The following is a 23,178-nucleotide window of genomic DNA, read 5'->3' as shown; positions in this document are numbered from 1 at the left end:
CACCCACTGGGCCAGGTATGTGGGGTCTGTCTTCACCTATCAGATTAGGGTTTCGCTGGCACAGCCTCCATCTTCAGCAGATGTTGATTCTTTCCCTCTCCTCATTCCCCTTATGTTGGTGCTGGTGCTGCGACTGTTGCTGCCGGTCTTTATGCTGCTGGTCCCTCTCCAGCTGAATCCTCTCTCGGTCCACCTGTGGACCTGTCCAAATTCCCAGTTGCGGTGAGGCAAGCCTCTTCCCAGCTTCCCTCCAGGGAGTTCCAAGATCTCCTAGGCCTGCTGGCCCCTCTGCCAGTGGGCCAGATGTTCCCTGCAAACCTGGACCATCGTTCCTCTTCTGATCTTGAGAATCCAGCAAGTCGACTAGCTGTTTCTTTGTCTGCGCCTCAGTGCTGAGCTGCCTTTCTCTGCATAGCTCAAGCAGCTGACCTTTCTTCAGCTGTCCATAACTCATTTTCACCTCTCTTTTTGCTATTCTTTTCCTGAGAAGACTATAAAACTTTACTCTGTGCTTTCCCCCTTCTGTGCTACTTGCTTTCACTGCAGTAGGCACTAATGGCAGTTACACTGCCATAGAGCTCACATATGCTGCCACCATATATATCATAGGTCAGGGCAACTGCACGCATATTCCCCCTCAGTGCTCCCTGAAGGCACCCACTCTAGGCTTCCAGCTCCTCAGCCATCACCTCTGTTCAGTAGAGACCCGCATCTCTCTCTCCTGAGCAGGGTTTTTCTGCAGGGGCTGCACAGCTCCCTGCCTACACTGTAATATCCCCAGCAAGCCAGACTGACTGCACAGGCCAGCGTCTGTGCTTGGCTTGCTCTCCGAAGGCTATAAATAGTGTAAGTGTCAGCAGTTACACATTACTACACAGCTCTTCGCAAGTACACACATTCATTCTTATGGTGAAATCACTACAGAGAAAACATATTGAAAACAATAAAAGAACTTACACACACGCTAAAAAGCTTACCAGAGATCACCCCAACTCCAGCCTCAGGCTCTGGTACCTGGCAGTCCTTCAAAACCCACAACTGGGTTTCCCCCAAGTTCATAACTGTCTCAGTTTCAGAACCAGAACACCCATGACTAGTTCAGCCTTTTCTTTATATAGCTTGGGCCTTTAATCTTGACTTCATGGTGTGACTTCTCACTCAGGACACCTAGAACTGCGAGCCACTGTGTTACCCCTCCGCCTTAGCAGGAGTAAGCTTTGCTGCTAAACTACGTGTCAATCCCATGACACACCCAGCTGTTTGCCTGGCCAGCAAACTCCTCAGGACTCAGCCAGTCCACACCTTGCCTTGTAGGTAACAATCAGCAAACCCGAGTTCCCCAGAGAGGTCGCCCAGCAGTGCCCAGTCCCTCTCACTGGACACACACAGGAGTTATTAAGTTTGCTGCCTCCAAAGGGACAGAGTATGCACCAGCCTGTTAGGTTGGCGGAGGACGCACCCTCTGCCATTAATACACAACATCGAGATGGGTTTTGTAATAAAACAAACAAAGAACAGAGACATAAGTGATACTAAGCACAAATGAAAGAGAGGTATGGTTACAAATAAAACACAACACCCTTTCTAGTGACTAAAACTTCATTTAAGCACATTACAATCTTTGCCTAAGCAGTTTTCTTACTTATGTCAAATTACCAGTGTATCTTGCCTTTCTGGTCAAGAGGGTCCAGCTTTCATAGGCTCAAAGGGTCCTATGCCCTATTATTCCCTCAGTGATGGATCCCTAAAATGTCTCTTTGCCCACCCCCACCATATTACCCAAAGACTGTGTCCCTGTTTCAAGAGCCAGGAAGTTTTCCTGGGGTGCAGATTCTGTCCCCTGGTGTGTTTGTAAATGGGCTTCTTCCCTACTCCTCTAGCGTAATGGCTTTGTTCATCTTACATGGAAGTGTCTTTCTATTGTCCTCTGCCTGTAACCAAGCAGTTCAGACAGGTACATACACATTCCTTTGTCTAGGGCAGTCTGAGGTCATGCACTGCCTCCCAAATACATTTTAAGAACGTATTTCCAGCACACATCTATAACTTTTCATATACAGGCTGGACGCACATCCTGCAATGATTTTTTCCTTTGAGAGCTACATTATGACAATAACTTGTTGGGGCAATGAGTGCATCAGATTGATGTCAGTTACAGTACGGGGGATCCTTCTGCCAGTTGGCACTGAGGCGTTCCGGGGGTGTGTGTGTCACACATGTAACAAGTGATTCATAAACAATTACCCTCTCGTCAGGGCATAGTTTCAGAAGGCTGGGGAGTTGCATAACCGGAGGTTTGGAATTTCATTCACCTCTTCCCAGGTATTCCCCAGGAAATCCACTGCACACGTATAGTCCCAACAGTCCGAGCTTGTCTGTTACATTTTCAGTATTCACAACCTCCCACCCCGACAATCAATCCCGGCCCATGATAATACATAAAACTATTTGTTTAATACAGTGGATCTCAAAGATCCTCTAACTCAATTCACTAAAAGCTCCCAAAGCTATTGCAGGAAAGTCTGTCACAACATGCTTGACAACATAGTTTTGGAATTTAAAGCAGTTCATGTTTGCAGTTATTATCCACAAGCTTTTATAGGCTGGTATTTCCTTGCCTGGAGGAAGGAGGGATGGCAGCTACTCGTTTGTAACAGAAAAATATGTTAATGAGATATTTACCTACCAAAATATGTTAATGAGATATTGAGCTTATGTTTGCACTGCTCTACAGTGACTGTAGGAAAAGTACTATAGGGACTAGAGTCCAATTATGCTCTGGAAGAGCATAATACAGAGCATTATAAGAGCATTATACAGTTCGACACAGATTTGTTGTTAAGGGGTTATACTGTGCTTTCAAATGTGATTCAGAAAAGAAGATCTTCTGTCCATGAACTCAGCTTTATACAAGGAAGCAGATTTGTTTATTTTTGAAATCTGTAAAAGTAGGCCAGGTTGGTGAAATTTGCATTGGTAGTTACCATAGGAGACAAATTAGCCTGTGTAATATGAATGTCGGGGGTGGGGGGTGGAGGAGGGATAAAGTATGGAAATTAAGTGCCTAGGTTATAGGAATTTGCTCAGGCAATTCGTATTTGCTTGTTAGCATCTTCTTTTGGTTTCTCTGGACACATAACTAGACCTCTCAAAAAAACTGCTTACTGGAAAATGAGGCACTTTGCAGAGCCCAGCAGATTGGAATCGCAAAAAGGAAGGAGCATGTTCCACCAGCAATAAACTGTGACACACATTTGAAAATAACGTTTTAATAATAAATGTGCATTGCTGCCCTTAGTGACTCTGGCAGCCAGTTGGATTCTTGCTGAACCACTAATCACCCCGAGAAGCTCATTCCTATATTATATTTAAACAACATGTCCAGCTGTTACGTATTACATTACTTGTATAGTTGTTAACCCCATAGGAAAGCGGGCTGAAAACTGGTTCACGTTCTCATGCACTGGGATCACATCCTGCCCTGCTGTTATCTCAGATGGTGTCACATGGTATGTTTACAAAATGGTCACACCCCACAGAAGACTCAGAAACGTCAATGACAGGTTTCAGAGTAGCAGCCGTGTTAGTCTGTATTCACAAGAAGAAAAGGAGTATTTGTGGCACCTTGGAGACTAACCAATTTATTTGAGCATGAGCTTTCGTGAGCTCACTAAGGTGCCACAAGTCCTCCTTTTCTTTTTTCTAGAAACATCAATGATGATTAAAAGCTTAACGATGCTCCATCATTGACACTAGCTGAGGATCTGGCCTTTTCATTTTAAAAATGTGTCCGCCATGCCCCAGTTTCCCAGAATTATCAGCTCCCAGGAAGGAACATTGAATACAGAGCGCCACATGCCACCAAAGGGTTTGGCTCCCTTTTTCAGCCACGCCAGTCAAATTAGGAGCTTTTTCCACTCTTTTCCTGTTCCCAATCCCAGCTGCCTCCCTGAGTCCCAATGTGCCTTCCCTGTCTTTGCAGGAAGCAGTCAGTGAGCAGAGGTAGGGGGCCAGGGAGGGAGCTGCAGTGGCTAGGAAAGGGGTCTTGAGAGGGGCAGATCCCCAATGGGTGGGAATGAGGAGAGAACAGGCTTCTTCATACAGAATTCTCTTTCCTGCATAAAGCTTTCAAAGCCCAGCAGTGGTGCTATTGCAGAGACCCCTTCCTTCTTGCTGGTCTCCCTGATTCCTTGGAAGTCCCCAGCTGTTCCCTCCTCCCTAGGGAAGGAGACAGTCTTCGTGTCAGAAGAGCATCAGAGAAAAACAGCCGTGGAAGGAAGGAAGAGTTGGGGTGCAGGAGTATCTCTGGGGCAGCCGGAGGCTGAAGGAGGGAGCAGCTGGAGGCTCTTTTAACTATCCAGCTCCTGTTTGCAGTTTGTAACGTGATGTGCTGGCTGTTTGTCACATCCTCTTTCTTCGTTTCTATTTCATCGTTTATTCGTGTGAGCAACAAGTAGTCCTTCTGACCTTGGGAAATTCCAGGTTGGTGGCTGAGCAGACGGGCTGGAATTGGTTTAATCCATTTCTAGAGGATAGTGCTGCTGCCCACGGTAAATGGGCTGATCCATGCCCTCGCGGTGTGAGCTCTACTGGCACCTGGGAGAGCCAGGTTTGACTCCTAATTGCAGCCCTTTGCTCCCGGCAGGTCAGACTGGGAGCACCTAGCGCCTTCTTACGCAAATAGTCCCATTGCCCTCAACATGGCAGGGGGACAAAGGCAGCCCAAGCAGGTCAGCTCGCACCTGGCCTCGCTAAAGCCCTTCTGCTAGCTGGGAGTAGCCCTTACTGGTTCCAAAGAGACTTTAATTTGAGCCAGAAGGATGAGATCCTGCAGGCAGGAGTGGAAAAATGAAAGCAACCTCAGGGGGATCCTTCAGTAGAGAAGACCCCTTCAGCAAGGGGAGCAATAGCAGAAGGATTATTATACATAGCTCAAAACTGGAGGCCTTGCAAACATCCCACAAGGTCAGAGGAAGAATCTCATGAAAGCAAAGCCCCATGAGTCCACCTTAGGGTGCCTCTCACAAATCCTGCAGAAGCGAGTCTCAGAGCCTGGGTCAGCTGACTCGGGCTCATGCTACAAGGCTAAAAATAGCAGTGTAGGTGTTCTGGCTTGGGCTGGAGCCAGGGCTGTGAGACCCAGAGGGGGGAAGGATCTCAGAGCCCAGGCTTCAGCCTGAGCAGGAACATCCCCGCTGCTATTTTTAGCCCCATAGCGCAAGCCCTGTGAGCCCCAGTCAGTTGACCCCAGGCTCTGAGACTTGCTGCGGCAGGTCTTCTTTTGCAGTGTAACTGTACCCCCTCCCCCAATGGGGACGTGGTGTGCAATGTCTGTGCAAGGTTAAGAAAGAGTTGTTAAAATAAATGAGTGCATCAGAGAGTTGAAATGAAGAGAAGGGACTCCCCGCTCCCCATGAGTTCTGCTGTGCACTTTTTATGGTTGCTGAGACTCCTCAGTGGCAGAGTGAAATGAAGCCTGCAGCTCCTCAGGTGTCCATGTGTCTGCTGCAGTTTATGATCTGGCCTAACAGTGTGCCACCACCATGCCAGAGGAGAGCTGACCATGTGAAAACACGGCTTGAATCCACACGCCACAAACACTCTGAGCAAACAAAACCAGGCAATAAAAGCAGCCGGACTTTCCTTGGATTAAACTGCTCGTTTCTCTTGCAGAGTGTCCCTATCATAAACCCCTTGGGTTTGAGTCAGGAGCGCTTCCTTCCGACCAGATAAGCTGCTCCAATTCAGAGCAGTACACCGGATGGTATACTTCATGGACTGCAAACAAGGCCCGACTTAATGGCCAGGGTTTTGGGTAAGCCTAACATCCCTGCAAGTGCATTACAATGTTGAGGGCTGTGCAGCAATTCAGCCGAGCACGATGCAGAGTTTTAGGAGTCTTGATACTAATGTTACAAAGCAAAAAAAGGGGGGAAATGAAGTAAAGCGAGAGGAACAAATGGTGCCTTAAATATTCAGTGGCATTTCCACCTGCTTATACCAGGGCTGAATCTGGTTCAGAGAATGTCGTACCTCCAAGGCCATTCCTAGTACATTTTCCAATAAAAAGCTGGAGTCTTAGGGCCAGACTATGGTACCACTGAGTCACTGGAGTTTTGCCCCGGACCAAAAGATTTGTGCTAAGATTTTCAAACATGACCAGTGATTGGACTCCTCAGTTTCTCGCTGCCTAACCTGAGACACCTTATTTTCAGAAAGTGCCAAGCACCTGCTCGCTTTCAGTTGGGCACCTAAGCATGGAGGTACCACAAATCACTAGTCATTGAAAAAAATTCTTGTCCTTGACCCTTAATGGATCAGTTCCTTTGCATTCCTTCCTTTCCTGTCTGATTTCCCCGGGACTAATACCTGTACTGTGTTCTTTGATTTGCCTGCTTCCAACAGGTGTGCGTGGCTCTCCAAATTTCAAGACAATGGGCAGTGGCTGCAGATTGACATGAAAGAGGTCAAAGTTATCTCTGGGATACTCACACAGGGGCGCTGTGATGCAGATGAGTGGATGACAAAATACAGCGTGCAGTACAGGACTGATGAGAATCTGAATTGGATTTACTACAAGGACCAGACAGGAAACAACAGGGTCAGTGGGAGGAGCATTTTGGTGAAAATGGTTTTAAGCTAAATGCAGATTTTGGCTCACAATGGCTGATATCCCATGTGGAACACCAACAATAACCCTTTGTGCCATTAAATCAAATTAAGTTATAAGAGCAACTATGGGCCAGACTTTCTTGCACCTACGCTCTGCTCAGAGCTGGAAGGAAGGGTGTTAGCTAGTAGATTGCATTCCTTGATGCCAGTGCTGGTTTTTAACCTCAGACCTCAGCAATACTAAAGGAAACTGCCAGGAAGCTCTAAGATATGCCTCTGGTGTGACATACCTTAATGAACCCCCACCAGTGGAGGATTTGGCATAGCAGAGCTCCGCTTCACCACATCCTGATATGTCCTTTCCCAACCCATTCACCAGCCTACAACAGGGGTGGGCAGATGGCGCAGGACCCAGATCTGTCACAGCTATGCCAGCAGGGAGTTCTCCTCCTACAGTGGAATTCTCTGCTGGCCTTATGCAGCCATTTCCTTTGCACCGTTATAGAGAATCCAGCCTGAGAAATCCAACTCATCTACGTGCAGGGTAAGGAAAGACTGGGATTATGCTCACTCTTGTCAGGAGCTCTACTAATTTGACCCCTTGCCACTTTCTGTTTAGCAAAGCCGTAGCTATAAATATGCAAATTGACCAATATAAATAAAGAGGCATGAGAAAACACAGAGGAACACCCAAAACAGAGTAAAAAGAAGGGAAACAAAGGCCTGCATCCCTCAAGGGCAGGAACCCCTTGCAGCAGATCTTACTTTAATTACAACAAAAGGAAACCACACAGTGATCCCTTACTATTGGATGGAGGGAGACCACCAGGTCCCTGGGTATTCCCTGTTTTAAGTCCAGAGACTAGTTTGCAAACTGGTAGAATCGGTGGCACTGTAAGGAACTTTTCAAGCGCAACCCCAGTCTCTTTTCGAAATCCGACCTCAACGTTGTGCTCCTGGGGAGGATGTAGATCGTTCAGTGATACTTTGTCAGCGTTAGATAAGGGCAATGCCGTTAGATGAAAGCTGGTGGATTACAAGTGACTGGCACTACAGCAAATAATATTTGAGAGTTTTTGTCAGAGGGACTCCCGTAATATAAGCAGTCAGACATAACAGCAGCTAGGGAGCGAAAGGAGTCTGAATGGGTCTTGCGTGAACCAGGTGTACACAGGATGAGCTCTCTGTAGGGAGTGAAGATCAGGAATTTCACAGGAGCCGGAGGTTATGCTTTCCCCGTGAACATCTTGGGATTTGTGATGAAATCTGGTGAAATCTGGCGCAATTTTAGAAGGCCGAACAGTTTTCTTTTAATGGCGGTACTGGATTCCAAAATTAAGTACAGCAGGACAGGGAAGCCGGCACAATCTTCAGAAGGTGTTGCACCGCTGTGTTAACCCTCATGCCAGCTGGGGCCCCGAGCGTCACAGAAGCCAACCTCATTCCCTGTTCAGCTCACTGTTCAGCTCACTAGCAGCGCTGCACAGAGCAGCGCTCATTCAAAACATTGCCTTTGAGAAACAAGTGGAGCTCAGCCTTGTCGTTGTTTAAATACACAATCAGTGACACCCCTTACGGTAGCTGGCAGGGTGACAAAGCCAGGCCACATTGCAAAGGGGAACCTGCCCAGTGCGCTGCAGTAGCAGGGGAACAAAGCACAGAATGCGACCCACACCCCGAGTCTGAAGAGGAGATGTCTCACGTTCTCCCAAAATACACAGGTGGCCTGACTCTCATTAACACTACGTCATCTTTACTGCGTTTCAGAGGGGTGGCAAAGAGCCCTAGTACAAATGAGAACCAGGCCCTTCGAATTAAAAATGGCAATTCTTCCCTGCCCTTCTTGGGTCACTTTTGTTTAAAAACGGTGTGGTTTTTTTGGGGGGGGGGACAAGAACAATAGGTCTGAATCTCCCCAGACTTACACTAGTTTTACACTGTTGTAACTCCACTCCTGATGCTTTATGCTGACTTGGTGCTAGAGTAACTTTAAGCCAGTAGGCAGAATTGCATCATTCACTGTCGAAATGGAAGAGGTTTGTTGCAAATGACCAATATTGTCATCAGCACTGCCTGGTGCATACTTCACACCATGCCATTCAGCAATTCACATTCTTGGCTTGCAAACTGGTGAGCGTGAAAATGGATCGTCACATGATCTGGGGAAGGAGGAGATCTAGCCCTTTAACCCATTCTGCTCTGTGCTAACCTGCCTCTTTGTCTCTCTCTTGGTGTTGTGTAGGTTTTCTATGGAAACTCAGACAGATCATCCATTGTCCAGAATCTCCTGCGCCCGCCGATTGTTTCCCGCTACATCCGATTAATACCATTAGGCTGGCATGTACGCATTGCCATCAGGATGGAGCTGCTGGAGTGCATGAGTAAATGTGCTTAAAGTCCAACCATGCGTGGTTTTCAAAGGGGTGCGAGGAGAGTCCCTAGCAAAATGTAGAAAGACAATAAACACAATGATGAGGGTAGCAAAGATGGGCTCGATTTTGCCATAACAACTCACAGCCTGCACAATAGGGCTGCCCAAGGATGGAAGTCAGAGCAGAATCTGGCCCCAGTTAGTTTTGTTGAAACTGATCTCAGGAGCTGAGCTGTGTGGAGAGCCCCAGTTTTGTGTCTTGAAATTGTCACAGTGAAAACACAGGTTTGGGGCAATTTCATCTGCTCTCAGCCGAGCAGGAAAATGTTGAACCTGCTGCCCTCATTCCAGAGGCCAGAACAAAACATTTACCAAAAAATCTCCCCCCTCAAGACCAATATTTTTTCACAAGGGCTGCAGTGTGTCCTCACTTTCCACTGATGCCAATGGGACTTGCATCTGGGAACTAAAGTCCAGCAAAGACTTAATTAGATTTTTAAAAAACCTTTGCATATGATTTCACACAGCTCCAGTTTCTGGTTATAATATAGTTTAGTTGCTAATCTCCTCTTGCGTAACATTAAAAGAAATTGTACTCTATGTTTACTAAAAATGGGTTAGAGGTTTAAAGTGTATTCAGTAAGAGTTTAGAGGGTTGCTTAAAATTATATTGGGTGAACTGTAAATGTGATTTGAACATTTAGGTGTTTATGAGTAAATAATGAAAGCAAGCTCTTCATTATATATGTGTATTGCTCCCACAAATATATATACAGTGTAAATGCTCATCCTGTAAATTAAAGGGCTTTCTGGAATTGAAAAGGATTTTAACAGCACATAAAATAATAAAGCCAAAGTTTATTATAGACGTTTCTTGATTTTTGAGGGAGAAACATTAGCAAAATAAGGAAAATTGGCTATACCATTTTTATCATGCTAGTGATTTGCAGTTTTTCAGCCTAGATGAATGGCTTCTTTCATTGTTGCCTATTCGTAATTTATCGTACAGGACTTGCTAGAGTAGATCAGACTATAATTCTTTCAGGTCCAGGATCTTGCCTCTACCAACGGACAGCCAGCAGTGCTGTACATGGTGCGGGTGAGCGGCCCAGGGAGAAGGAATTATTTCCAGATTCCTGTCATGATCACATTATGTGAAACTTGAACCCACCAGCACATGACTCGAAACGCTGTTTTAGACTTAACAACTAAAGCAAATGCTTTTCATACCCAATCTTTGTATGTACATAGTTCTGTTCACCCAAAGTACTTAGAATACTTTTACAGGCATTAAACAAACTTCACGCTATACCTGTGACATAGGTAAGTATTTTTAGACTCATTATACACTGACTTGCTCGTGCTCACACAGCAAGCTAGTGGCAGTACTGGCCGCCTGACTTAGGCCAAAACACTCCATGGAGTTGCATAAGATCTTGTTCCTCATGCAGGCATCAGACCAAGCAACCAATTCCACCTCCATAGCCTGTTGGATTCTGGTGCTACTGGGCTATGCAGATAGTAAGTATAGATGGTGATGCTGTGTTTCTAGTGTAATGCACTGGTGTGTAGATGGACAAAGAGGGGACCTTGCAGCACACTCATCAGTGGGTTACACTAGTTCCTGGCTTCCCAGTCCCTCAGGAGGAGTCACCAGAGGCCACTGAGCCTCCTGAGCAAGTGTGTGTTTTAGGTCAGCCAGAAGGAGTAGCACATCTCATTGCTGGGGAGGCAGGGAATGTGAAGAAGTGGGATGGGACCCATAATATTAATAGGCTTTATACAGGGCCAAGTAAACCTAGGGCTGACCTAGAGCTCTACTGCGCTAAATACACTCCCTTTTTCAAGATGAACTTTCCCTACCATCACCAAACCCACTTCTGTTGGGTTACTCACAGTTCTCTGTAGTTGTTATGAATTGAAAGAACTCTGTTGTCAGCCAGCCTCACCAGCTCCCCATCATTTCCTCCTGCAGATCAGTAACAAGTGTGTTCAATAAATGGCAACCCAGCTAGTAACGTCTCACCATTGTGGGGTGCAACCATTCTCTCCAATTGTTTCCTATTCATTTTAATACAACCTTGCATTACCTATGTCAGGTCAGGACACCCAAACCTTCTAGCTGAAGGTAAACCTGTGATAGCAGCCAGAGCCCCGCACCAAAGTGTACCGAAAGGTTCCTACTTCATCACTGCACTTTGACCCGTTATTAAGATTGGTAAAGAAGCACAACTGAAATTGTTCATCAGTTCTGGAGAAGCACCTGCAGTATTACACATTGGATGGGCCCCTCATCAAAGCCTTGGTTTGTTTAAAAAAATCCCTCTCTCTACTCTTGGCGTGCTGCTTACTCCCACTGGAACCAGTTGCAATGCTCTCTGCCTCCTCTTGCTACGGGCTCAATCCTGCCGCCTCGAATGCAGCCCCATATCACACTGTATGTTCTGATGGTGTCATGGAACTGTTTTGTGGGTTTCTCACATAGCTGACTGCAGAAACCAGTCAGCAGCAAAGGACCAATTTACAGGAGAGCAGGTTTGTGCCCACAACACTTTGTAGATCCACCAGTGAGAATTCCTTGAGATAGACAGGGCCTTAGATTACTGTGGTGATTGTAATCATTACCCAACCAGCTTCATGCCTAAGGTGGGATTATGACAGCTACTTCAGAGCTAATAGTTTTTACAGTTTCTGCATCAGTCTCAAAGGACTCAAAGAAAATTGAACACAAAGGGGGAAGAAAGAGAGAAAGAACAGCAACAAAGGCCAGGCTGACAACTCACCAGTGACGACAACTTTACAAGTCTGCATATATTCAGGATATTACTTAATGGGGGGGAAGTGAGATGTGACAAAAATGTGGAACACATCTTTTGCTGTAGTTAATTCATCATGCTTTATTCATTCATGGTGGCAGATGGGGTGTGGTATGTGGTTCGTTTGAGGCCCCTGATAATAAATCAGAAATGTAAGAACTATCTGCTGCTCTGGCAAGTTTGCAGACGTCTGCTCTTTTGCAACAATAGGCTAATCGCTGCAGTGCTACAGGAAACACCCCACGCTGATGATGAAAGGTGTTTCCTGTAATGTTTTCGTTGGCCTCTTGCCTCTCAAGCATAACTTTAAAAAAAAAAAAGGGGGGGGGTTCCCCCCCGTATGGAGAAAGTCCATTCTTTAGCTGCAGGTTGGAAAGTCTTGTTTTGCCATCTTTTGTGTGAAGGAGGTTTCTAACATACCATGCTAGGTGCACAGAGCCCAGCCCTGGCCTTCCCAGAACTCTCCCTGAAGCCAAAGGGAATTCCACATGCACAGCACTTACAGGACTGGTTTCTGGGGCAACGAAATGCCACCGGATACATTGCAAATAAAACAAAATTTTGATGGGGTTTCCCTGTTTGAAATAACCGTAGCCCACCTATAAAACGAGGCTGAGATCCCAAGTATTTCTTGGCCCAAGATATAGTAACCACCGAGTTAGCAGATTGCAACTTCGTTTTATGATTACGTTGAAATGTCTTATTCCTCTTACTGTTGTTAGCTACTACTCCCCACCTGTCCCATCCCATGTCCACAGCAAACATGTCCTCCTCAGCGCCTGATCTCCACCCCTCAATCTCAGACCTCTCCCTTCCTCTGCTCCTCCTTGCACCTCAGCAAAGCTTGGCTCTATTTTCCCCAGAAAGTGCAATTCCCTTTTTAATTTAAACCCTATTCAATCTCCACGGGTCACGAAGGGGACTGCGTGGGATGGGGGGCAGCAGTCGGGGCAACAGTTTCTGTTGTGGGCGTGTGAATGGGGAACTAGCCAACCGGCCTGGGGGACTGCGCACAGTGACTACTGAGCAAGATGTATCTAACCTCTTAACAGGGGAGACCGACATAGACACCCTGCACTCTGATTGGCTAATAAGTGGCCGTCAGGCAGAGTACAGTGCTTTGTATGCGGTCTGGTTGCCGAGAAAAAAATGGAGTTATTATGCAAGTCGCACACCTTTAGCAAGTGAGGGGAGCACAGTAATGTGAAATAAATTCTTGGTTAGTGGTAAATAACTGAACTGTGCTCTTAGCAGATTAGATCATTGTAGTCACTGGAGCCTAATAAATAGCACATCAGCATTCAATGGGTTCTTGCTCTACTATATAATAAAATGAACGCTGGGCAGGAGTAGAGTCTGGGCAGGGAGTCCCTGTGTTAAACCTCTCCTCAAAACACACCCCTATGCTTGTCACTATTCCCTCCCTTCACACAAAATGATAAAGTAGCATGAAGAGGCACATGCTAAATTTCCCAGCTCACTTACTTAAGAACATAGGAACGGCCATACTGGGTCAGACCAAAGGTCCATCCAGCCCAGTATCCTGTCTGCCGACAGTGGCCAATGCCACGTGCCCCAGAGGGAGTGAACCGAACAGGTAATGATCAAGTGATCTCTCTCCTGCCATCCAGCTCCACCCTCTGACAAACAGAGGCTAGGGACACCATTCCTTACCCATCCTGGCTAATAGCCATTAATGAACTTAACCTCCATGAATTTATCCAGTTCTCTTTTAAACCTGTTATAGTCCTAGCCTTCCCGACATCCTCAGGCAAGGAGTTCCACAGGTTGACTGTGTGCTGAGTGAAGAAGAACTTCCTTTTGTTTGTTTTAAACCTGCTGCCCATTAATTTCATTTGGTGGCCCCTAGTTCTTATATTATGGGAACAAGTAAATAACTTTTCATACCACTCATGATTTTATATATCTCTATCATATCCCCACTTAGTCTCCTCTTTTCCAAGCTGGAAAGTCCTAGCCTCTTTAATCTCTCCTCATATGGGACCAGTTCCAAACCCCTAATCATTTTAGTTGCCCTTTTCTGAACCTTTTCTAATGCCAGTATATCTTTTTTGAGATGAGGGGACCACATCTGTATCCAGTATTCAAGATGTGGGCATGCCATGGATTTATATAAGGGATATAAGATATTTAAAAAGGGATAGAGAATAAGATGGAGAATGATTCCTAACATCCCGTTTGCTTTTTTGACTGCCGCTGCACACTGCGTGGACATCTTCAGAGAACTATCCACAATGACTCCAAGATCTCTTTCCTGATTAGCTGTTGCTAAATTAGCCCCCATCATATTGTATGTATAATTGGGGTTTTTTTTTCCAATGTGCATTACTTTACATTTGTCCTCATTAAACTTCATTTGCCATTTTGCTGCACAATCACTTAGTTGTGTGAGATCTTTTTGAAGTTCTTCACAGCCTGCTTTGGTCTTAACTATCTTGAGCAGTTTAGTATCATCTGCAAACTTTGCCACCTCGCTGTTTATCCCTTTCTCTAGATCATTTATGAATAGGGTGAATAGGATTGGTCCTAGGACTGACCCTTGGGGAACACCATTAGTTACCCCTCTCCATTCTGAAAATTTACCGTTTATTCCTAACCTTTGTTCCCTGTCTTTTAACCAGTTCTCAATCCATGAAAGGATCTTCCCTCTTATCACATGACAACTTAATTTACGTAAGAGCCTTTGGTTAGGGACCTTGGCAAAGGCTGTCTGGAAATCTAAGTACACTATGTTCACTGGATCCCCTTTGTCCACGTTTGTTGACCCCCGCAAGGAACTCTAATAGATTAGTAAGACATGATTTCCCTTTACAGAAACCACGTTGACTTTTGCCCAACAATTTATGTTCTTCTATGTGTCTGACAATTTTATTTTTTACTATTGTTTCAACTAATTTGCCCGGTACTGATGTTCGACTTACCGGTCTGTAATTGCCAGGATCACCTCTAGAGCCCTTCTTAAATATTGGCGTTACATTAGCTATCTTCCAGTCACTGGGTACAGAAGCTGATTTAAGGGACAGGTTACAAACCATAGTTAATAGTTCCGCAATCTCACATTTGAGCTCTTTCAGAACTCTTGGGTGAATGCCATCTGGTCCCGGTGACTCGTTACTGTTAAGTTTCTCAATTAATTCCAAAACCTCCTCTAGTGTCACTTCAATCTGTGACAATTCCTCAGATCCATCACCTACAAAAGACGGCTCAGGTTTGGGAATCTCCCTAACATCTTCAGCCATGAAGACTGAAGCAAATGAATTCTTTGCGGAGAAACTAAATGAATTCCTCCGCAATGACTTTGTCGTCTTTAAGTGCTTCTTTTGTATCTCGATTGTCCAGGGGCCCCACTGGTTGTTTAGCAGGCTTCCGGCTTCTGATGTACTTAAAATACATTTTGTTCCTTTTTGAGTTTTTGGCTAGTTGTTCTTCAAACTCCTTTTTGGCTTTTCTTATTACATTTTTACATTTAATTTGGCAGTGTTTATGCTCCTTTCTACTTACCTCACTAAGATTTGACTTCCACTTTTTAAAAGATGCCTTTTTATCTCACACTGCTTCTTTTACATGGTTGTTAAGCCATGGTGGCTCTTTTTTAGTTCTTTTACTCTGTTTTTAAATTTGGGGTATACATTTAAGTTGAGCCTCTATTATGGTGTCTTTGAAAAGTGTCCATGCAGCTTGCAGGGATTTCACTCTAGTCGCTCGCTGTACCTTTTAAATTCTGATTAGCTAACCTCATTTTTGCATAGTTCCCCTTTCTGAAATTAAATGCCACAGTGTTGGGCTGTTGAGGTGTTCTTCCCACCACAGGTACGTTAAATGTTGTTATATTATGGTCACTATTTCCAAGCAGTCCTGTTATAGTTACCTCTTGGACCAGATCCTGCGCTCCACTCAGGACTAGTTCGAGAGTTGCCTCTTCGCTTGTGGGTTCCTGTACCAGCTGCTCCAAGAAGCAGTCATTTAAAGTACCGAGAAATTTTGTGTCTGCATTTTGTCCTGAGGTGACATGTACCCAGTCAATATGGGAATAATTGAAATCCCCTGCTATTATTGAGTTTTTTATTTTGATAGCCTCTCTAATCTCACTTAGCATTTCATCGCCCCTATCAGTGTCCTGGTCAGGTTTTATTGCTTATTGCTGCACCTCATCCTTTGTCTACATGTTTTCTCTTTAGCTCAGACATTTAATGGGCCTGGGAAAAGGCTTGCTTATTTAAATGTAAATAGCAGCACCACAATTATTACTACAGGAGGAAACTCTGTTCTGGTCCCACCTCTGCTACTGACTTGCTACATAACCTTGAGGAAGTCACTTAATCTCTGTCTCATCAGTAAAATAGGGATAATTAAGGCTAAGATTTTGTCACGGATATTTTTAGTAAAAGTCAGGGACAGGTCATGGGCAATAAAGAAAAATTCATGGAAGCCGTAACCTGTCCATGACTTTTATTAAAAATATCTATGACAAAATGGGAAGCCCCTGGGCAGCTGCAGGGGTCCCTCACCACCCACGAGGGTTTTGAGTTTCAGGGTCCCCCTCCATCACAGCTTGGAGCTGTGGGGATCCCCCTGCAGCTCCCAGCCACTGTGGGCTGAAGTCACAGAGATCTTTGGAAGTCATGGATTCCGTGACTTCAGTGACAAAATCATAGCCTTAAGGATATCACCTCACCGGGTGTTGAGAGGCCTAATTAAGTGGTCAGAAAGTACTTTGAGAACTTCATTTTTGTTGCTCCAACTCAACATGAGTGCAAAGCATTAAAGTAACAGCGTGACTGATAATGTGATGAAAGCACAGTAAAATGAGCCAAAATACATTTATTAAAATGCAAAGCTATTCCTAATACAGCTTTTTATTAGCATATCAGTGTCATTCTAACTCACTGACGTAAGTGCCTCCATGTACAATCAAACCAAATTGCGGCAGGAAAGACTGGAAGAAATGGAGTGAGGTAGTGCTGAAAAAGGAATGTGCTGGGAGTGGAAATTCAGCTGGTAAGTATTGGTGACAACTTTTAAAACCCTGTCACTCATAATGACTTTGAAATAGAAGCAGTGGGAGCAGGACCTTGAAATGGCTTGCAATTTAGTTAGATCAATTTTTAGCCTGGAGGGACTATAAAGTGACAAACAAGGTCACTGTGTTGAGTGGTCAAACCAGCCTGGACACTGAGTTGCCAACTGTAAATTAGGCAATAAGCATCTGCCTGAGGCCTTCCTATTGAACTACTGTGCACCACTTATCTGAGCCAATGACCCTTCCCTCCTAATGGGTACAGGATGGAATTTTCCTTTCTGACTGTGGGAGAGGATTGAGACCACTTCAGTCTCTGTCTTAGCTGTTGGGAGGGACACATCGCCTCCTTACCTAGCTCCCGGGGAAGAGGGAGAGCCTATATTTCCAATCTCTTCAAGGAGGGCTAGGCTCCACTCTTTCCCAGTCCTTTATGGTTGCCAGGAGGACACACACAGCTGAGCTGGAGAGAGAAGTCAGTCAGAAGAAAAGGAAATTAATCCAAGCAGTTCACTTATGATAAGAGATTTTCTCTCTGTAGGGGATATAGGAAAAGGAGATGAGCAGATAAAACAGCTGAACACCAAGTACATTGGGGTCACGGCTGTGAGGTCGATAAATGAGGAACACAGCAAGGAAAGGTTGTAAGAGTAAAGCTAAACAAGAGAGCTAGAGGAAATAGAAATTCCGAATGGATTTCTGGCCACCAGCATTTGTGGGAATTTTGGTTGTTGGGCCTGTGGTACTGGATGAAATGAAAGCTACCAGAGCAGTGGTTTGCCTGCTTCAAAAGTGAACTAAGCCTAGTTCAATGAAGGCATCAGCCAGTTTGGTGGTTTGTTAGCACTGGCAGTAGCACTTACCCTCAATCCCGCCCCCAAGTAGTAACTCACTCCAGCCCACGGGGACCTGACAGCACTGCAGAAACAGCACACTCCACTTCCTGGAAGGATGAGGCAGAGGGCCGAGAGACAAGGTCTCCATCCCTCCATAGGGCTGCATCTGACCACCCTTTGTGAGAACGATGGCCCAGGGTCTTTGGCAATGGTAGAGGAGGGAGAGGCTCAGACGACTCTCCCCAAGGAAACCAAAATTATTTAAATTTTCTGAGCATCAACAGCCTGCTTAGTGCTAGACAAATAAAAAGGATACTAACCCAGCCACAAGTAGCTTACAAGTTAGTGTAGACAATGTGGGGACTGAATCAGTGATCTAAGGAATCTTGCAGAGTTCATTGTGACTTTGTGGAAGCAGCATATTGAAAGGAAGGATTTAAAATCCTTGAGAGGTGTTTTGGTGTGTATATGAGGAGGCATTTAAGCATTGAGGGCAACATGACTGTGAGGAGCTAGAAAGGGGGCACACGAGGGAGCTGTGGAAAGATATGAAGGGAAGAGGGATGGGGAAACAATGAGAGGAGAAATATAGGCAGGAAAGCAAGGCCCTTCAGGAAAGGGCAAACAGCTTGAAGGTAGGAGGAAGCCAATGAAGCAATACGAAGAGGGGAGTGACATGGCCAGAAGCATGGAAGAGGATGGGATGGGCAAAATTAAGCACGAAGAGGACAGGCAAAAGGTAAGCCATGATCTGGCAAGAGAAAGACACTGCAGTGATATTCTGGTTTTCATGATATCAGTGTAATGCATCTGTGGCATGGCAGAAAATTAACCTTGGTTAAAAATTGATCTGAAGTATGAAGGCTCATGGGCCAGATGTAAGTATTTAGGTACTTAAAGATGCAGATAGGCCCATAGTCGGATTTTCAAAAGCATCTAGGCCCCTAATTCCCATTGTTTCCAATGGAAGTTAGATACCTAGGCACTTTTGAAAATCCCACTAAGTACCTATTCGCATCTTCAGACACCTAAACACCTCAACAATCTGGCCCCCATATGACCTCCTGGAATGTGACATAAGGTTTACATCTCAAATGAGCAGAAATTGCAGAGATGATTTTGATGAGGAAGCATGGAGAGCTAATCCACTTAAATGGATGCAATTGATTTCTGAGGGTCAGGGAACGTGGAGACCCCAACAAGCTATCCAGCCTTTAACCCTCTTCCCCCAGCTAAACAAGCGTTCATGAGCCTGGTGCGTTCATGGCAGAGTTGTTCTTCAGTGGCTTCTGAGCAGGTGTCCTTCAAGATGGAGCACCTTTTGGCCTTTTTTGTAACAACTGGTGAGCAGGCAACAAATAGAGACAATGTAACTGGGGTGGATATGCTTCAAGGGGCAAGGCCCCAGAAATTTTGGCTGCTTAAGAGGAAGAGAGAAAGATTTTGCTTTCCCTGCCACAAAGATATACAAGCTGGGGCATTAATGGATAAGGCATGGCCCAAACAGAATAGTACTTTAGCACCCATCATAGAAAATTCTGGCACAAAGGTGGAAGGAGTGTGTTCAAGCTCCAAACACCAAGCCCAAGAATTTTCAGGGGGACTGGTGTAATCCACACATCTCAAACTGGGAAAAGGCCAAGATCCAGCAACAAATGTATCTACAGAGGCACATTGCTGAATTCTGATAATCTGGATTCATACTTCTAGCATGTAGCGACACAATGAAAAGTTAGACAGAAGCTAATGTGTCAAAGGAAACTCCATACTTGTTACTCAGAAAGCATTTCACACCACATTAGCCAACATTACAACATCAGTTTTCTAGTGCAAAACCTGCATTTTATTAAAGACTAGTTTGGAAGGCCCAGTCAAAAATACATTGTGCTCAGTAAAAATTAACCATTTCCATGCTGATAATTACGGTTATCACAGGATTTTTTTTCTCTTATAATATTTACAGCAACAATAGAAATTGTACAGAAGTTAAGAATGGAATACATGCCCCAAAATAATTGATACGGTGTACCAACAACATGATACAAAGAGTTGTATATAGACACTTTACACATGGTTTATTAACTCGTGTGAAGTCTTCTTTACATATCCAACACATTTTAAAATCAGTTTGTATTCAAGGATTAAAAAGGTTAAACACAATATCACATCCCTTCCACAACAGAAAGTATGGTAAATTTAAAAGTTTGTGCATTTTAGAATTTCTAATAGCTGCTAATGAAAGTGGGTAATTCGTTACCAATAAATTTGGAAGTTTGGAAAAACTACCTCCACAATCTCATACTTTTGGCATAGCCCTTTCTGCCAGGTGGTGAAAAATATCATCATCAAATTCTCCAAGCCTTGCTCTTCGGCCATCCCTCTTCCTTTGAAACCATAAAATTCAGTATTTGACAGTGGAGATCTAAGCAGTCCTGAATGGTTTTCTTAACAAATTAACCAGATTTACAAATGCTTCAATGGAATTTCCAACAACATTACACTTTCAGGGAGGATTTCAGTTCATGATCATTGTTCCACATAATCCAAATTTATAGGTCAGAAATTACTCCTTTTGATGAGACATATCCTTTCATATGATGCACCTAAAATAGGAGTACAAAAACACCTTGCTGGGGGAGAAAGCAAGACGAGGACACAATCTATACTTTGGGCTTAGCCTTTTACTAAACCGTGATGCACTCTCTCTGTCATCTGATTTATATCTCAAGAGCTTACACCGAGAGCTTCAGATTCATAGATTTTCAGAAATTCATATTCTGTGCTGCAGACCTGCTTTGGCTTTGGCAACTAGAGATTTAATGAAATCAGTTACTGTGAGCAGCCCCCCTCTATTTCTGAGGCTTTCCTCAGAATGGACAGACAAACAAGGCCATGTGAAAGCTTAGTCCGGGTGTTTTTTTTATACTGTGTTCTAACTCATCATAAGGGTTGATTTTTTTTGTCGAGGGTGGGGGGGCGGAAATGGGACAATGAGATAAGATTTCTTCTTTGGATGAAGTGAAAAATTAAACTGAAGAAAATCCTGAGCAAGTCTAAGGATAGCTGTCTCTGCGTAGAGCAGCAAACCAGGGTGGAGTAATAGATAAGGCCTCTATCTCCCTGATAATCTGCGCTAGAGCAATAGCAAAGAACAAGGCAACTTCAATATTTGAAAACTACATGGAAATAAATGGAGGACACAAAGGGAAGACTGAAAAGCAGTGCAAAGATGACATTAGGATTCCATGAGAGTAGCTGAGCTGGCTTAGAGGTTTTTAGAAGCACATCCAGATGAAGGCCTATTGATGCTCTTATTAGGCTCCTAAGAGCACATAATTCTCTTATGTTAAAGTGTAAGATGGAATACTTTATAGACCTTTTCCTGTAAAAATTACAACATTTTATAAGTCAATGGTAAACTGAGGGCCAACTAAGCAAACCCTGACCACATTCTGTAAGAGAGGAGGTAGATCAACTCCTAGAGAGGACAGGAAAGGTCCAGAGCTATGGCTCTGATCTCTTAGCCTTTAAGCCATCATCTCCATATTCGGTCTCTTGGGCCGAGACACCAAAAGTCACGTGCATCTGGCTATATGTTTTGAATTACAATCTGCAGAAAGGTTGAGATAGCAACACAGGACGTTGTTTTAATGGAGGGAGAGGATCCAAACGGACAACATGGAGATGGCTTACCCTAAAACTGATCTTGCGCATCTTACATTTAGTCATTGTCTCCAAGAGGGCCTCTTGCTCCAACCAATTGACTGAACACCAAGATATCCTTGATCATGAACAACAGCCATGCAGAACTAACTGCAAGTACTCTATAACCTAAATCTATGAAACTTATATCTTATACATTCAGGAGGTGTTAAAGCAGGCCACTCAGCCAAGGGATTTTTCCATCAAGAGATAGTCTTCCCCCCAAAATTGTTCCTATGATTTGGGTGCTGATTGGTGAGAGAAAAACTTTGCAGTTCTCTCATAACATCTGACTCAAGAGGACTTTATGCAATGATGCTCCATGACTGGAACCTCTTCCTAGAAACACCCAAACTATGTATAAAAGAGTTTATTCAAATTGCTCCTTAAATATCCCAAAGGCTAAAAGTTAAATGGCTTTTCTCCTCATTCACTACAAACCCGTTTATGAAGTGGTCAACATTATGACACAGACAGACAAAGGAAGTTGTATGGGGAAAGGCACCTGTTCCTAGAATAGTATCCTGATCTGAAGGATATTTTAGAAATGGTTAAATAGGGCACTCTACCTTTCTTAATGTCCCCTGTGCCATACTCCCTTCACTGCACACACTGGGCCTATTTACATCAACTCTACAACTGCAAAGCTGAGTGGTACACAGCATGGTCCCCTTTTTGGATGTCTGGTGTCTGCCAAGAGACACTGAAGAAATTAAACAAATGTTCACAACCAACACAAATTATGCAATACATCATTATGGCTAGTCAGAATATTCCTTGTGGGACTGACTGGGACTCCAATGTTTCTCATGGTTCTTCTCTCACACACAGTTATAGTTCTTATATTATTAATTTGATGTATACAAATTTAAAACCTGCCTGACTCCCAAATTGTTTTAGGATCATGAACAACTGTAACCAGAATAGGAGCCCAATTGACTTTCTGGCTGGTGGTCACCCTTCAAAGATTGCCAATTTTACTGTAGATAAATAACTTCACCTCCAACCTTAGCTAAACTACATTGCTCCTGTTATAAGGAATGCCTAAAATACTGCAGATTATTTAAAGCAAGTGGCAAATTTTTAAGGATAACCACCGCAGTACAGTAAACTCACACATGTAAGGACTTGTGAGGAAAATAAAAATCAGTCTTTATTTTGTGGCTTTTCAAGCTTCCTTGATCAGATGATCTTTCATAGAGACCCAACTGGAATGCTTAATAGTGGCGAAAAAATCTCAAGCCTCTGCAATAATACCAGTCCACCTCTTCAAAGGCATAACCCACCTTTTCTCCCAGAAACCTATGTGAGAGAGGAAGGCAACAATGTCTGTAAATTATCTGAGGATGAATCAATTTGAGGCCTGTCTTTACATTGATCTAAGACAATGGTAGTCTGTAAACATGCATTCAAATTCAGAAACATTAGAACCTACACATCTGGTTCAAAAGCCTGGATCTGATCCGGCAGCAGAAATCGGAGTTTGAGGTTGGTCCTGAACTCTGTGGGTTGGGAGAATTTGTAGAGGCAGCAGGTTGACTTCCTGAAGCAGAGAGTGCTACCCACTGTTCTTCTGAGACCATGACCTCTACTCGCACTCAGAACAGTGATGGTGCTCCAGAGGGAACAGCGACCCTCTGAATGTGCTGGTGGAACAAAGTGTCTAACAATTTCAACCAGCCCTGTACAATTCTATTTGCTCAGAATATATACCTTTCCCCCGCAACAGGTGAGTACCAGATCATTAGTTTTTTCATTATCATGGTCAAAAGGGCAAAAAATCTGTGTCTCCAGATTAGCAAA

At 44.3% G+C, this 23,178-nt stretch overlaps 1 protein-coding gene across 1 annotated transcript in view; it reads left to right on the top strand.

Annotated features, from left to right (window-relative positions):
• Window positions 1–9,829, top strand: part of RS1 (retinoschisin 1) — a 30,344-nt gene extending 20,515 nt beyond the window's left edge. Inside the window, exons 4-6 of the mRNA XM_074946071.1 lie at window positions 5,674–5,815; window positions 6,406–6,601; window positions 8,855–9,829. Coding sequence (XP_074802172.1) covers window positions 5,674–5,815; window positions 6,406–6,601; window positions 8,855–9,007 — 491 coding nt within the window. The 3' untranslated portion in view covers window positions 9,008–9,829. The remainder of the gene's footprint in view (window positions 1–5,673; window positions 5,816–6,405; window positions 6,602–8,854) is intronic.
• The last annotated feature ends 13,349 nt before the right edge of the window (window positions 9,830–23,178 follow it).

The sequence above is a fragment of the Natator depressus genome, chromosome 1 (genome assembly GCF_965152275.1).
Source record: "Natator depressus isolate rNatDep1 chromosome 1, rNatDep2.hap1, whole genome shotgun sequence".
Classification (NCBI taxonomy): domain Eukaryota; kingdom Metazoa; phylum Chordata; order Testudines; family Cheloniidae; genus Natator; species Natator depressus.
Note: the sequence above shows the minus strand (reverse complement) of the source record. Positions and strands in the feature narration are given on the sequence as shown.